At 43.9% G+C, this 17,301-nt stretch overlaps 1 protein-coding gene across 1 annotated transcript in view; it reads left to right on the top strand.

Moving 5' to 3' along the window:
* The first annotated feature begins 6,028 nt into the window (after positions 1-6,028).
* The window catches only part of Nr1d2 (nuclear receptor subfamily 1 group D member 2), a 30,716-nt gene continuing 19,443 nt past the window's right edge, over positions 6,029-17,301 (top strand). Inside the window, exons 1-3 of the mRNA XM_020184845.2 lie at positions 6,029-6,181; positions 13,590-13,853; positions 14,855-14,943. Of these exons, the coding sequence (XP_020040434.1) occupies positions 6,166-6,181; positions 13,590-13,853; positions 14,855-14,943 (369 nt within the window). The 5' untranslated portion in view covers positions 6,029-6,165. The remainder of the gene's footprint in view (positions 6,182-13,589; positions 13,854-14,854; positions 14,944-17,301) is intronic.

Below are 17,301 nucleotides of genomic sequence, written 5' to 3'. Positions count from 1 at the left end.
AAAGATAGTACAGAGCCCAGACATGGGTGTGGACACATCTGATAACAGGTGCAATGAGTGTTTTAACTTCAAGGGTATTTATAGTGAAAAAGTTGGTCAGGGGTTTCCTTGAATTTACCTTAGGAAAAGTGCTTTCCTTTGTTCTTTGTTTGACACCTGGTATAATTAGTTGCTTTTGCTGTTACCAATTAGGCCCAAAGATTCAAAGGCTGGCCACTCATTAAATTTGGGTCACTATGACATCGATGTTGAAACACCCCTATAAACAAAGGACAGGTCCTGACAGATTCTCCCTTCAGGATGAGTGTTTATCCTCGTGATAAGTATTTTCTTTTATAGACATTTTTGTATCAAGTGGAGTTGTTTTCCCAAGGGTTCTTTCCCAGGATAAGAGTCTTTCTTTAAGATATCCTAGCTCAATTCTCAGAATGCGCTAATTTTTGGGCAAGCGGGCAAGGTCAGAGGGAGAGAGCTTCTCTTTTCCCTTTTTTACTCTTCTTACTAAATATTGCAGCTTGTTGAGAAGGTGTAAGGCTTCAAGCAAAGAAAATAGTGCTTGTGTGATTTTAATTAAAACATTGGTCAATATAGTGTTTATCTCTGAATTCCTGGCTGCTGTTTTCCATGCCTCAATTTCCCTGATCTTTCCTGCCTCAAGTCCATATGAAGAGCCCCTATGGAGAAGCCCTGCAACTACTCAAAGTGGAAGAAGTGCCCAGCAGGCTCCTAGGAACTCCAGCCCCTGCTGCTCCAGCTCCACCTACTGTCTGATTGCTAAGAGGCCGTGACTCATGGACATCATCAGAGATGATAAAATGATTGCTGTTATTTTTCCCTTAATTTCCCTGGCCCCAATTGCTGCTATTCTAAACCTCTAAGTTATGGATGGGGTGATTTCTTGTACTGCAATAATAATTGGAGTTAAATCAATTGGATCAGTGAGGATTTGTTACTTACAAGTGAGAGAAACTGATTCTGGCTAGCAGAAGAAAATATTTGCAAATTAAGAATGAGAGGGGTAGGTGGTGTGGCTCATCTGTGGCTTGACTAGCATGCATGACCCTGGGTTCTATTCCCAGAACAGTAGGAAAAAGGAAGGAGAGAGAAGATCACATTAAGAAAAAATGGAATGATGGAGATGAAGATGAAGAGCAGAAATCAGTAAAATTGACAACAAATTTAGTGAACCAATAAAGTAAGAAATTGGGGTTTGGTGAAAAGCTAACAAAGTAGCTACATTTCCAGTAGGACTGATAGAGAACATCGTTTTTACATTTATTCACAAGAAAAAATTTTAAAAACAAAAATAATCAAAATTAGAAATGAGACTGTAGAATTGATAAAGATTAAAGAGATAAGAGGATATGAACAACTTTATTCCAATAAGCTTGCAAATTTGTAAATCACAAACTTCTAGAATACCAATTTATTCAAGTGACTCAGGAAGAGTAGGAAAGCCTAAATCTGCAATGACCAATGTGGTTGTCACCAGTTACATGTAGCTATTGGCCTTTGAAACAGGGATGCAACTGAGGGAGGATATTTTGCCTTTTATTTAATTTTAAGTTTTCATTTTTTTGATGCTGGGAATCAAACCCAAGACCTTGAGTATGAGCTGTATCAATGAATTACATCCTTAGCCCAAGTAATTTAAATTAAAAAACTGGACCCGTGTAAGACATTTCCCCATTAACACAATTTGACTGTTTTGGTAGGACTCTATTTCATCTTAGCTCTGGCATCTCACACTATTACATGTTGCAGTGTGTGTGTTGGATGGGGTACTGTTTGTAGTACTGTCCAGAAACACATCACTGATCTTTTTGGTGTTAATGGATTGATTCAGTCTGGATGAATTTTTTCCTGTGCACAGATGCAGTATTGGGATTGTGCTTATTTCAGTATTTTCTGAGGACATAAAATGAGAAGACATGCTTTATATACTAATACCTATGCATATCATAATTGATAACTAAGTTGAAACATTTATTATTTAGTTATGACATAGTTTTTCTAATTAAAAAAATAAGTAGAGATGAATTTTAATTTTTTTTTTTTTTGTGGTGGCACCAGGGTTTGAATTTAGGGCCTCATGCTTGCTAGGCAGGTGCTTTACCACATGAGTCACTCTACCTGTCCTTTTTTGTGTTGGGTAGTTTTGGAATAGGGTCTTGAGAACTATTTGCCTGAGGGTGGTTTCGAATCATGATCCTCCTGATGTCTGCCTCCTGAGTAGCTAGGATTACAGGAGTGAGCCACTGGTGCCCAGCTGAATTTTAAATTTTGAATAAAGGTGTATTATTGATACAGAACTGGGGGGGCATGTATATAGAAGCTGGTACTATGATGGGAGTAGAGGGAAAAGCCTGGAAGAAGGTAAGTCGCAAGTGTCACAGGAATAGCAGTTAGCCAAGCACCAGTGACTCATGCCCTTAATCTTAACTACTTGGGAGGGTGAGACTTTGGAGGCTGGAGACCCCATCTCCAAAATAACCAGAGCAAAATGGGCTGGAGGTATGGCTCAGGCAGTAGAGCACTTGCTTTGAGAGGGCCTGTGCCAAAACTGTCTGTCGACATTTGATGATGTCACTGCTCTGAGAAATAGATGGGTGTGAATTCATGTGTCTTAAACACTTCTATATTCTTTTCTTTTCTTTTTTTGGCTTTTTGGTTGGACTGGGGTTTGAACTCAGGGCATCGCACTTACAAAGCAGGTGCTCTACCACTTGAGCCATGCCTGCAGTCATTTTGCTCTGGTTATTTTGGAGATGGGGTTTTGTGAACTATTTGCCTGGGCTGGCCTCAAACCTCTGTCCTCCCAATCTTAGCTTCTGAAGTAGCTAGGATTACAGGCATGAGCTTCTAGCACCTGGCTCTGTTTTCATTTCTAATAGGTAGGTATTGATTCATATAGCCTACAGAAAATACAATTTATGATCTCCAATAATTTTAAGAGCATGAAAGAGTTAAAATGCTTGAGAAATTGATCTGGGGCAAAGAAAAGGCAAAGTTTAAGTGTAATGTAATGGCATTAGGACCTCACAGTCTTCATTGGGACATTTAAAAATGAAGAAATGAACTTATCTTTGAGGAAACTCCATTTTTTTTTCTTTTCCTTAATACCACTTCCTTCCTCTGGGTCCTCACACTGTACTGCCCCAATTGAGTTATTTTACTAGAGTATGACACTGGAGGATGCTAATATTTAGGCTCTTCACTTTCTTATTCACATCCAGATTGACATGCCTTGTGTTGTGCTTCAAAGGCCTCTGTTAGCTGTGTATAGGGCAATCGAGGTAACTTTTCCAGGAAATAATTTTGATTTTTTTTCTCTTTTTTTTCCTTTTTTTTTTTTTTGAGACACAGTCTGTGCTGCCCAGGCTGACCTTGAACTCAAGCTATCCTCCTGTCTCAGTTTCCTGAATAGCTGGTACTCCAAATGTGCCCTATGATCATGCATTTAAAAAACAATATTTGAAGAGAAAGTCAAATCATTCAGCAATTATTTTAGTCAGAAGAACGAGGAAGGTGGAGGAGGTATAAATAATCCACCATGAGTACAGTCTTGAGAATTTTAACTGATTGAGCCATGGACACCACAGGGTTAGCAAATGAGACTCCCTGGAGTGACAGCATGAAAAGGTAGTTTCCACTGCAGCCACAGCCCTCTGGGGGTAGTCCAGTGTGGATGCCGCTCTGCATCCCCCTCTGCTTCTGGGGAGCCCAGTGAGTTTCTAGTGGCAAGAGGTGTGACTGGTGACCGACTTTGGTCATACCTTTATGTCCTCTGCTAGCCACTTGCACAGCTTCATGTGAAGGAGGTAGTCTTTAAAAACCCTGAGGCTCATAGACACAGATTTTATTTTATAGACGTTATCACTGAAAAGAGGGTCTTAAACCCTTTGAAGGTTTTTTTTCTGTTTAAAGTCTCTTCAAATTTAAATGGTGGAAATCTCGTGTATTTTAAAACAGAACAGTTTTTAGTTCACAGCAAAACTGAATGGAGATTTTGTCCATTCAAAATTTCCTTTTGTCCCCACAAATGCACAATCTACCCCACTTTCACCATCATTCCCACAGCTGTACATTTGTGTATCTATGGACCTATACTGACAGTTAACATTAGCGTTTACGCTTTTGGTGTTGGACATTCATTCTACGGCTTTTGACAAATGTATACACAGGAACTTGGCATTATAGTATCTTACACAATAGTTTTCCTGCCCACCAAATCCCTTGTACTCAGTTGTATTCATCTCTCCCTCTCCTCTAATGCCTAGCAATCATTGAGTTTTTTTCTGTCACAATTTTGTCTTTTCAGAATGTCATACAGTTAATATCATACGGTATGTAGCTGTTTCAGAGTAGTATCCTCTTTTATGGTTTCTTTTTCTGTCTTCCAGACTGTTCAGATTAACCTCATTTTACCTGTGTGGAAGTGGATGGTGATCGATACATAAAATGAAAAAGCAAGTTACAAAGTATAGCCTGCATCAGCATCATACGGGGAGATAAAGCCCTGAGGAAGGGAAGAAAGGGGGACTTCTGAGGTCAGACACTGTGTTTAGAGAGGGTGGGTGGCAAGAAAGCATTGAAAAAAGAAGCGAGGCCCAGAGTCTGGGCGGGGCCATACAGATTAGGGGAAGGCGCTGGATATTTTAAAAGTGTAACAGGAAGTCATTGGAGGGTTTTTAGCAGAGTAATCAGAACTCATTTACATTTCCAAAATAACCCACTGTTAGGGAGAGGAGACTGTAGGTGGACCCAAGGAGCAGCCTTCGCGTTAGGCAAGTATCTTGGGCAGATACTTAACGGTGCTTTGCTCCGCTAATGCCAATGCCATTCAGTGAGAAAGCAGCGCAGGGGTTGGAGACATTTTTAAGGTAGAATAGTTCAGATTTGTTAATGGATTGAATGGAGTATCAAAGGCAGTGAAAGAGAATGTTAGAGACCTAGCATTTGCTGGCCAGAACAGGCAGATTTACCAAAATAGTAAGGGTTGATACAGTGAAGGAACTTTTTTTGAGGGGGAGGAGCGGGGGAAGAGATGGCGGATGGAAAAATATTGCACGTGTAAATATGTCTTATGGGATACGTTCCTCATTCTATACTGACAAGTTCCAGAGCAAGCTGGAACACATTTTACAATGAATACCCCTACACCCACCACCTAAATTCTCCATCTTACTCTGCCTCTATCCGTGCATCAGCCCAACCTTACTTTTGCGATGCATTTAAACTGCAGACCTCAAAGCAGTTCCCCCCGAATTCACCCCAGCACGCTTCTAATTTGTTTCCGTTTTTCTTCTGATCTGCAATTCACATGCAAGGCGAAGCGCACAGATCTTCAGTGCATGTTCGCTCTACCTGACGCATGCACACCCCTGCCCGCACCTGGAATCGAGCTGCAAGGGGGCACCAGCAGCTGGGTGTGGGAACCAGGAGCTGAGCGGGGTCTTTGCTTGAATTACAAATTTGGAAATCATCAAAACATAGGTTTATTCAAACTATGAGACTGGATGAAAACACTCCAGGGTATAGAGGGAGGAGAAACGGTAGGTGTCCCCTGAGCCCAGACTTTAGAGGTCAGCGGGAGGAGGTCAGGGCTGAGCGAGCTGGTCCGGCCCGGGGTCCTGGGACGCACCTGGGCTCGGTCACCATTGAGGTCACCCGAGGAGTCACCAGGTGGCGGGGGTGTTCCCGGCACCAGGCGGGAAGGTCAGTCGGGAGGAGGCGGTTGGGGGAGGGACGGCCGTGGGGAGGAGGAAGGGGAGAAGCCGCGGCGGGGAGGCGGAGTCGCCACAGCGGCCGGCCCGGGGCGGGCGGAGGGAGGGAGGGAGGGGGTGTGTGCGCGGGTCACATGGTCGCCGCTGCCCTCCCCGTCAGCCGCCCTCGCCGCCGCGGTGCGCTGGCTGCAGGAAGCCGCCGCACCGCCGCTTTGTTGTCAGGGACCCCGCGAGAAGCGCCGCTCGCCGCCCGTGCCCCGCACCCCGCACCCGCGCCCCGCGGGTGGGCCTGGGTCCCCGGGCGCGCGCGCCCGCCCTGCCCATGCCGGGGCCCCGCGACCACCGCTGCCTGCGGCCCCGGGCGGCACGGAGCTGAGGGGGCGGCGACGCTGCCCCTCTGTGGGAAGCGGGCGGCCTCGGCCCCCTCCCTGAGGGCACTATGGAGGTGAATGCGGGTAAGAGCCGGACTGCAGCGGGAGGAGACGGCAGAGGGGCGCCCGGGGGCTCGCGGGGGGCGCCTCAGCGAGGGGCGGTGGCGGGAGGGCGGCGGGAGGGCCGGCGGGGTGGGTGGCTACGCGCCGCGTGTCCGCCTCTGGCTGGACACCCGTTGCCCCTCGAGACACCTCGCGCGGGTCTTCGGGGCTCCCCACAACGCCGCAGCGCGGCCCGGCCCCCCCCTCACATGGCCCGGCCGCGCGAGCCACGTGCGCGCTGTGTTTACGTTCCGCGGCGCGCGAGCTCCGGTTGGCTGGGCGGGCGCGTGACGCGGCATTACATAATGGGCGCTGAGGCGGCGGCGGCGGGCGGGGACACGTGAGGCCTCTCGGCTCTGTGACCCACATTCCCCGGGGCCGCAGGGACACGTGGGGGCGGGTGCGCGCGCCGGCGGGGAGCGCCGCAGCCTCCCGGGAGGCCCCGCCCCCTCGGAGCCCTCTGGGCTGTGACGTGGCCGCGATTCCCTCCTCCCCCGCGGGCTTGCACACTGCGGAGGCCGCCGCGCCTGTGCGCCCTCTGGGCTCCCCGCGCAGGGAGGCCCCGCCCGGACATCCGCGTCGCATTGCGCGGCCGCCGCCCGCACGGTCTGGCGCTGACGGAGCATCGCTGCCCCCGAGCCTGGGCTGCTGCGGTCGCGCGCTTTGCAGACCCTGCGGAACCGGTGCCGGCCCCAGGCGCGCGCCGCACTGCCCAAAAGAGTGCCTCTAGGAAGCGTGGGGCTTCCCCGAGGGAAACCCCCCTCCCCCGGAAAATCCGGGCGCCGGGATCCTGGACTGCGCCCGCCCTTAGAATGCCACTTAGACTTTGACACTTTCCCTCTCCCACCCCCGCCACCAAAATGTTTCCCCTAGGACGACCTAGCTTAGGCACCCCCAGTCTGAAAAACGGTTCAGTGTTCCCTGGGGCCGGGTTGTTAACTATTTTCAGGATGACTCAGGTGACCGTCTGCAAAACTAGTATTCTTTATTTGCATTAAAAAAATTTAAACCAATGGCTGGTGGCGTGGCTCAAGTGGTAGAGCGCATGTCTAGAAAGCCTGAGGTCCTGAGTTCAAATCCCAGTACCACACTCAGAAAATTAAACTTGTGGTCCAAGGACCTTACCTGAAATCGATATTTATAAATTTTTTCCATGTTGCATTTCCTGCTACACTGTCACAGAATAATATCGAGCAGTTCTCCCCCTCCCGCTTTACTCTACCCCAAACAAATGATAGTTCTTACGTTGAAGGAGGTGAGGTTGCAGAGGGCTCGGGTGTTGATTTATTTATTTTTGAGTTCTATGCACCTCTGAAAATCATGCTTTGATAGCAAGTGTATTGTGAATTTTCAACCAGTCATAAAAATAAAGTGGTTTTTGGATTGTTTGCTACAGACACTTAGTAGACTTTGAGGGTATTAAACATTATTCAGTAAATTTATTGTGGCGTTAAGTGTTTATATCATAGGAATTTAGAGGTTATAAACGTTTGGCATGCTTTGCAATTTAATAAGGGCGGGTTCAGGTGGGTTTTTCTCTGGTTTGAGCTTTCCTGGAACATTACTAGTGATGTCAGTCTTGACTTTGAGGGCTGCAAATTATAAAAATTCCTCTAGATGACTGTTGACAACTCCTTCCCCCGATCCTTTTGGGTTCTTCTCTTTCCAGTTCTCTAATCCCTGGGGCTTTGCTCAGTGTCAGTTTTTCTGATCACTCATCATCCTTGTCCTTCGGGATGTAGCACCCAGAGGTGAATAGGCTATTGTGGAAGTTCTAATCTTCTCTCTTGTTGCAATTGAGTTCAGTTCTTTGTCAGGTTTCTTATTTATTTAATTTTTGGCATTTTGCTTTGCTGACTCATAGTAATGTTGCTCTTAGGTAGGCCCTTTTCATATGAAGTATTTTGAAGCTTGGTTTCATCTGTTACGCAGACAATCGCTTTGACTCTGAAGTGTGGGAGTCTGCAATTCTCATTCTTGAATTTTCTCTTGTTCATTTCATCCCCAAGCTCAGATGTGTCACTTAATAAATTAATCATTCTGCTGTGTCTGTCAGAGGAATCCTTTGATAAGAATTCTTTTTAACTTCTTCAGAATGTTGTAAACATTGACCAGGGTGCGGCCCAACTCAGTGCTTTGTGGCATCTGTCTGGCCTTCCCTCTAGCTTGATATTAGTTGACACACTTTCATCTTCCTGTCCTGTTATTCATGACACACAGTGTCGCTAACACATGGGAAATTGATTCTATACATTTTGCCCAATTCTGTAAAGTAAAGAGGAGTCATTGCATACACTTCATATCCATGGCTAGAATTCACATTTTTATATTTAGGAAAATATTTCTCCACAGTCTATTAATGTTTGCAGACTTGTATTCTGTGTTCCAAACTTGGGGATTAGGAAGGCAACGTGGAAGTAACTTGCAAAGTAAGTCACTGGGTTCATGTGACACATTAAAATGAAGGAAAGAAGAAAGGATGGGGGGGCGGTTAGTTTTGTTTGTGCCATTTGGATTGGATGCGTCCAGTGTAATGGTGGCAGAATGACAGTCACAGTATCTATTGAGTGCCCTCTTCAGTGCTTTTTTGAGACCCTCAGCATTGCAGTCTTTTGTGTGAAATGCTGCTCACATTGCTGTAGGTGCCTCTTTGTTGGTCTGTGAAGCTTCTTAGGGAAGTTAGTGGGCTATTCTTTGGAGCTCTGGCACCCAGGTCACAGTTGCAAGTTCAGTGCTTTAGTTAGATCTAACCTACCATCTTGTGAGGAGAAACTATTCCTAACCCAGTCTTCAGATGAGAAAACAAAACCTCCCTGGTGGTTAGTTAAAGACGTTTTGTTCTAAGACACACACAGGCAAAAAAAGTGTAGTCGTGACTTAGTGTGAAACATCTTTTTAGGAGGGTGCACAAGCCTGGAAAGGGGGCCAGGAACTTCACCCCCCAGCCTCCATAATAGGACCAGTGCCCCCAGCAGTATAAAGGATTTTGACCCTGGCTTGCCTGAAGTTGACCACTGGGTAAGCCCTAGCCTAGGAACCTGGCTCAGCTCCACTGGTCCCTTTCAGCTAAAAATGGAGAGGACTCTGCCTGAGCTAATTTTAGCTCAAGGCCTCTAAGAAGTACATTCTGCCTGTTTCTGGAGGTGTTGGGACTTGGTGGTTCGGCGTTTTTATCTTTCTTGCTTTATCATCAAAACTGTGTGCAGAAAGCCTTTAGCTATTTTATTTCAGTCTTAGAATTGGCAGATACTCTGATTTTATGGACGATGACTCAGATTAAGAGACAGAGAGTGACTTGCTTGCTCAGGTCTTCTCAGTAAGAAGTGTTCTCTGGCTTGGACAGCCTTGACTTTCAACTTAGCCTTGCCACCTAGTAGCTCTGTTAACCTCGCTGAACTCTGAGCTCTTGAGTCCTTCATCTACAAAATGGGTTATTGGAAGTTAGTTCCCAGGGTTTATGTGAGGATTAAATGTGATAAGATGTCATGTCACTTTATGGTTGGAGTCCCATAGGGGTGAGATGACTTAAAGTTTTAGTTCCCTTTCTGTGCTGGGTTGAGAAACTATCCCATGTACTCCTGACCTTATATGAAAGTGAGATTTAACCCATTTGGTTGGTAGCTTGCTGTCTGGTAGCAAGAGTGGATGCTAGGACAGCTCAACTCTTGTTGGAGGTCTTGCTGGGAGAAGGCAGCTGCTTCTAGGTGGGTCATGCTTGTTGACTCTGGTGCCATGTACAAGTGCTTGAACTCTCTGAACATAGGAATTGGATCCGGTCTGGATTGGTAATAGCCCAGTAATTTTTTTGGGTTTGACTCTGGAGCTTTGCAGAAGTTGTTTTTTCGGTAATTTATAATGCTTTCCATTGTCCAGTCAGTGCTTTCAGCCAGTTCTTAAGCAATCTGGATAGCTCTGATTTCTACAAGTTTATTTCCCTCCTCCTCTTCCTCCTCCTCCTTCTTCTCTTCTGATGGGGTCTCGCTAGGTAGCCCAGGTTGGCCTTGAACTCAAGGTCTTCCTGCTTTTCAGCTTCCCTGAATGCTGGTATTACAGGTGGGCACTGTCACTCCTGATGCTGAAAGTTTATTTCTAAGCAGAGATAGTCAAAGACATTGTGAACATAAGTGACTGACTCAGAATGCTGGCCCTAGGAAAATCTCACTTCAAGGAAAAACATCATTTTCTTATCTTTCCTCTTCCTGCAAGTTAGGTATAAATTTAGTATCCAAGTTTCTTCTTTAGAAAAGACAAATAGCTGTGAGATATTCCGCTGGGAAATTCTAATACCTAGAATTTCTATTGTGAACTTGAGATCTCATAAAGAATTATAAAGACAGATGTCCATTGGTTTTACTCACTAACATGACATTAGATAGGCTTCCAGGTTAAAATGGCTTCTCTTTGAGTTCACAGGATACGTAAGCTATTTGGATAGTTATGGCAAGCAGACACCAACCTTTACAACTATGGAGCAATTTAAAAAATTTTAAAAACTAACTTTCATTTGTTTGTTATTATTTTTGCCAGCACTGGGGTTTGAACTCAGGGCTTCATGCTTGCTAGGTAGGTGCTCTTACTGCTTAAGCAACTCCACTAGCCCTGTTTTTGTGATTTTTTTTTTTTTTTTTTTTTGAGATCGGGACTATTTTCCAAGGCTTGCTTGGAACCACAATCCTCCTGATCACTGCCTCTTCAGTAGCTAGGATTACAGGCATGAGCCACCAGCACCCAGCTATTATTACTATTATTTGTTTTACTGAGTTTGAACTCAAGGCCTCACACTTCCTAGGCAGATGCTGTACCACTTGAGCCACACCTCTGGCCCTGTTATTATTTTTTATTTCTTTTGAGATGGTCTCGGTAGGTAGCCCATGCTGGCTTCAGACTTGCAATCCTCCTGCTTCTGCCTACTGAGTGCTGGGATTTATAGGTGTGCACTACCAAACCCGGCTTGCTGGTTTGTGTTTGAATTAATTGATTTCATCCATTTTCAAGCTTTAGTATACAAAGAGCCTGTTAAAAAACTCACATTTCTGAGCCTATCTTCTCCAGTCTCAGCAGCCATGGAAACATTTTGACAAAGTACCAGGTGATTTTGGTGCTATGTATTTTACATTTCTTTTGGTGATGAAAATAAATTTAAAGTTGGGGAGTTTTTTCTCCTTTTGTTTAGGCTTCTAGGTGCTTTTACATTTTAGTGGCACACTGCCATTGAGCAGTTCACTACAGATGTAGTAGTTGGCTTGTGACAGTGTTCCTGTCAGAATCCCCACCAGGGCTCGGTAAGATGGTTCTGATGCAGCAGATCTGAGATGGGACCGAACATTTGTATTTCTCACAGGTTACCAGGTGACGGCTGATGCACCTGATCCAGGGACCACACTTGGCGATTGGTTGGTTAAGGATCACATATCAGTTCTAACTTCCCTCTGGGCAGCTTGAGATGCACAGCATATGAATGGAAGAGCAGAGTCATACCTTTAGCCTCCAGACCCATGCCATGCACAGGCTTTGCGATGTCTGAGTGGGTGAACTTGTCCACACTGTATTTTTTGTCTTCAAAAGTGAAGTGCATGTAGTGGAATTTGGCTTATTGAGTTTGTGTGTTTCTTGGCAGACTAGGCATCTTTATTCTTTTCTTTTCTGGGTTGTTCTAAACCCCTTGGGAGCTGTAGTGTATCTCATTGCTCAGGTTTCTCAGCCTGGATGCGTGTAATTGGTGCCTAAATACATGTTTGATACCTAATTTCAACACAACAGACTACAAGTGGCTTAAATGCCTTTGGGGGTTTTTTTGTTTGTTTGTTTGTTTTTTGCCTGTAAATGGAAATGTTTTTCTATTCTTTGGAATTGTTTTGGCCTCAACATTTTGCTGTGTGGTTTATTTACTTATACAAAGCATGGCTCCTATCTAAAAAAACATAAGATCAGGAGCCATTTTTCTTTATCAGAGGATGTTTTTATTTCAGAGCGAATGCTTAAGTTGCGCTTCTTACTTTGGGAAGGTGCAAAATTCTCCACCTAGTGCTTTGCATGGTCCAGAGAGCAGTGTCTGTTTCATGTGTGGCTTTACACTGTAAGGATTTACGCTGCTTGGAATCTGTCTGCTACTAGATGTGGACTTCCCAAAGGCAGAGAAGTAGGTCTCAAAAAATACGTACAACAGCCTTATTACCTGTAAAGCATGTACAGAGAATTAAAACCCTGTGTACCTGGGTGCTTATGTCTAATTGAAAAACAGGCAAACAATAGGTTTAAATAAGATTTCAGCACAGTGAGGGGAGAGATATAATTAACTTTTGTATATTTTATATGCTGCACACTGAGAAAGCCAATAAATATTTGCTGATGATGGAGGGAAGAAGAAATAAATCATCAGAGAGGATGAGGATTACTTGTTTGGCCTGGGATTTGGGAAAATAATGCATCTGGCATTGAGGTTACTCTTGCAGTATGTGATCTCTTTGAAGAAAGAAGTTCAAAATTATGCCCAAGAATAATTTAAAATGCTATTTCTTAGCAAAGGAGATTTATAGCCTTTAAGAGGTGCAGGTGTTTTGGTGGGGTTTTGGAGTTAATGTTGATGAACTTGTGAGCCCTGTTTTGAAAGTTGTTCCAAGGAAGAGAGGGTTAGCTTCTGGCTGTTTCCAGTTGCTCTCTCGTAGCTTGTGTTCTTCCAGCCTCTTTAAGAAGTGCTAGAACTAGTGAATCAGAACAAGTGAGGAGTCTGAATTCCTTACCAGGTGCTTAGAAATGAGCCTGTCTATGAGTCCAGTAGCAGGATGGGATGGAAGGGAGGGGATAGGACAAGATGTTAGTGGACACCTCTTCAGAGAGCGTCAGAACAAAAAGGTTTAGGAGCATCAGCTTTTTCTAGAGTTTCAGATGTTCCATCTGTTCCCATTTAACCTGTGTTTCAGCAAGTACTTGGGGAGGCAAGTGATTGCTCCTAAGATTATGTCAGATGAAGGAATGATGGAGTAGGCAGAGAGGATCAGAACCAGATTGGTTCACAGCTGGAACAGTTTGCCTACCATGAGCGATGAAGTCACTCTGGGGGGGTTTCTCATTCCTTCCAGGAAAAGATTAGAAAATGAAAAGCTTTAGTTTTGCATCTGTGTGTGTTCAAATAACCAACTAGTGAGGATCTTCCCACTTTTGAAATCTGTGGGAGTTAACATGCATTTAAAGTACTTTTTACTTTTGGCGTTAAACAAACATTGAATGTCAGCAGCCTCTTTCTATAGCTAGTGATGTTTCTTTTTTTTTTCATTTTTCTTTTATTATTCAGCTAGTGATGTTTCTAATAATGGAGTGAATTTTCAGATTTGCAAAAGTAAACATCTTATATCTATCTTGTATCTAATCGTCTCATCTCACCATTTTCTAGGAGGTGTGATTGCCTACATCAGCTCTTCCAGCTCAGCCTCCAGCCCCGCCTCTTGTCACAGCGAGGGCTCAGAGAATAGTTTCCAGTCTTCCTCTTCTGTTCCATCTTCTCCAAACAGTGCTAATTCCGATGCCAATGGGAATCCCAAGAATGGTGATCTCTCCAGCATTGAAGGCATCCTGAAGAATGATCGAATAGATTGTTCTATGAAAACAAGCAAATCAAGTGCTCCCAGCATAACAAAGAGTCACAGTGGTGTGACAAGTAAGTTACTTTAGTATTTTGTAGGTCACTGCCATTATTTGCAGGTGGGCTTATTTTAGTAGCTTTTTATTTGGGGACTGTTATATTTCTGAATATAATTTTCAGAATATAATTTTTCCACTCTGGGTAGTATGGTCAGTAGTTGGGGAAGACATCAGTGATGGTTTTAGAAGTTTCAGGCTTGGGGGCTGTCCTGTGGTTATACATTCTGCCCAGCCATGTTTATTCTAGGGTGTTCACTTAGCATGTGTTCATAGTCACCTTTCTTCTGGACTTGGTACTGAGTCTTGTTTCTGGAGCACAGTGCTGACTCATTGTGGAAGGGGTTTGCTTTCATGAAGTTGGAGTTAGGATTAGGAAACAAAGCAATATTGGAATAACCAATGTGTGGTGGGATCCGACTCCTGAGGGAGTGTGGAAGTAACTGGAAGAGGGATGGGCAAAGGAGACCTGTGTGGCTCCTGTTGCAAAACTGAACAAGCACAGCTGCCTGTGGAGACGTCTTCCCGTCTTTTTTTTTTTTTTTCTTCTTCTTTTTTGCTGTGTTGGGGATCAAACCCAAAGACGCCTGCACATTAGGCAAGTGCTATGAGCTACACCCCAGTTCTCTTTGCATCTTTTATTGATTGGTTTCTCTGCCTGAATTCTTAATATTTATCCAGGAGAGTTGTTTTCTTAGTTCTGGTTGCACATAGGTGTAAAGCAACTATAAGTTTACAACATTTTGGTGTATGTTTAAAATCATCAAAAAAGGGGGAAAAACCCCTTCAGCTCAGCTCTTTGAGGTATTTTTGGTAATTCCATAAGCTGTGTTTAAAACAAAATATAATTTTCTTTTCTTTGTTAATTTGGTATAGAGATTTTTCTTTTGTAGTAATATAAAAGTAAGTATTTATGGTTTTAAGGCACTTACAAGTTGAGTGAAATAAAATATTCAATCAGAAAGAAAAACACTTGAGTGTTTCTTCCAGCATCTCACGTCCTGTCTGTTTGTGCCCTAGAGTTTAGTGGCATGGTTCTACTGTGTAAAGTCTGTGGGGATGTGGCGTCAGGATTCCACTATGGAGTTCATGCTTGTGAAGGCTGTAAGGTAAAGCAAGCTTTTGTTTCCTTAAACTACTAACTGTGGGGTTAAAAAAGTTGGGGTTAGGTTTGTGAATTTACACAGATGAAAATCTAAGAGGGGAGAAGTCAGCTGCTCCTCTTAAGTTTTAAGCATTTTATGTAATATATGAACATAAGTTCATAATTCTTAATTTCTTTTAAGATTTTGTTCCACATAAATTTGCTCTCTCAGTTAAACAAGTGCTCATTCATTGATGGGTCAGGTACAGGTCTAGGTGGTAGGGAAACAAGAAAATGCAAAACAGACAAAGCACTGCTACTACCTACTTGGACCAAAGTTTAAACCAATTTTGAATTGGGTCTTGTCTTAGTTTGTTCAGTGCTGTAACAGAATACCACAGACTGGGTAATTTATGAAGTTTATTTAGCTCAGAGTTTTGGAGGATGGGAAGTCCTAGCGTGAGGGACTGCATCTACTGAGGCTTTCTTATTGTATGATAACGTGTTAGAAAGAATCATGGAGAGGGATAGAGATGGAGAGAGGGGGTAGGAAAGGCATCTTGCATGTGTGAGAATGGACATGTTGGCATGCACATAAGAAGGGGCTGAACTCCTAACAAATCTACTCTCACAGTAACAACAATGCATTCATGACACAGAGTGTCAGGGTCTGCTCGCCTCTTCACTGTCCCGCCTCTCAACACTGTTGCATTGGGAAGTTTCCAACACACGAATCTTGGGGGACACATTCAATCCATAGCAGGTCTTATCAGACACTTTGACATCCTCACATGTCCAGTACAGGTTGCTGGAAGTAATTCTAGGCACTTGTAAAAATGTAATGTCTTAAGAAATAAGGTTAAGTGAGTAAAATAATTTTGAATATAAATTGAGCACTTGAGAAGGCTCTGATTAATTTATAACTTTAGCTGACTCTTTCTTAGTTATCTCTTCTGGAATGTTGGTCAGATAATTCCAAATGAGATAGTCTCTGCCTCCCACTTACATCTGGGAACCAGTCCATCTCTTTGTCTTTTTCTCTCTTTCTTAAATCTGACACATCCCTTCTCCTGTTATCAAACATGTACATGGTGAAGACCTGTGTTTTTGCTGTTTTCTGACTTGAGGTGTAAGCAGGAATCACTTGGCAGGATGTGGGGCAGGGGTGAACAAGGTAATGAGTACACATGATGAATGAGAAAATCCTTTTGGGGTGGACCTGAATGAACTATGAGTGGATAGCTTTCTATGGCTAAATCACTTTACAAAACTAGTCAGTATGTTCCATAGATATAGCACTTTTCTACTGTTTTAAAAATGGGATAAATACATATATATGTATATATTGTACAAGTGTGAAATTTTGTGAGGTAGGCATCGTTTTCACTTTATAGCTAGGAAATAAAAGCACAAACTGAATGAGGTGAATTGCATATGCTTGATAAATACACATGTCTGTTCAATTCAATTCTCCCTTCCCCCTGTTTTTTGAGACATGCTCTCTCGATGTAGTTCAAGAGGCCTCAAACTCCAGATCCTCCTTTGAGTGCTGGGATTGCAGGTGTACACCACCATGCCCAGTTATAATCTCTTTCTTTTATTTTTTTTGAGGTGCTGAGAATCAAACTCAGGGCCTCACACATGCCAGGCAAGCACTCTACTCCTGAGCTACAGCCCCAGTTCTCCATATCCTACTAAAATGTCTTTACCTTAGCTCTTGCAGTGTTTAAGTCAAGGGTATAATAGCTCAGTAATGAAATACAAAAATGTTATATCCCACAATCTCTTTTTTGTTGTTGTTTTGAGAAAGGGTCTCAGTATGTAGCTCAAGCTGACCTTGAACTCACTTTGTAACCCAGGCTGGTCTCAAACTTGTATTCTCCTTTTTCAGTCTCCTGAGTGCTAGGATTGTAGGCATGCACTGCCCTGCCTGGCTGCTCAATAAAGACTTAAAACACACAGACTGCTGACATGTGGCCAGGAACATCTGGCATGTGTGAGTGCCTTGCTGGTGTTAGCATGTAATGAACAAAGAACAAGCTCTTCCAATGTATCTTAGGGCTCTAGGAAGGGAATTATAGCTGGTGAACACATTTCTCTGTCAACTTTCTAAGAGTCAGCCATTCACATGTCAAGAGTTTTGGAACTTAAAAGTATAACTGTCTGGAACTGGAGTGCAGTGCAGTGCGGTGTGAGGGGTGCTTTGGGCCAGCACAGAGAGTCTTCACAGTGAACAGGGATTTTGTTTGGCCAGGGTGTGTAGCACCTACTTACTGATACCAGTTAAACTCTGTGTGTCAGTATTCCATTTCCTTCTGTCCTGGGTCAGTGTTAGTTTTTCCAATAGCTCTACACACACTAGCAGTGCTTACGAGGACTTCAT

The sequence above is a fragment of the Castor canadensis genome, chromosome 10, assembly GCF_047511655.1.
Source record: "Castor canadensis chromosome 10, mCasCan1.hap1v2, whole genome shotgun sequence".
Taxonomy (NCBI): Eukaryota; Metazoa; Chordata; class Mammalia; order Rodentia; family Castoridae; genus Castor; species Castor canadensis.
Note: the sequence above shows the minus strand (reverse complement) of the source record. Positions and strands in the feature narration are given on the sequence as shown.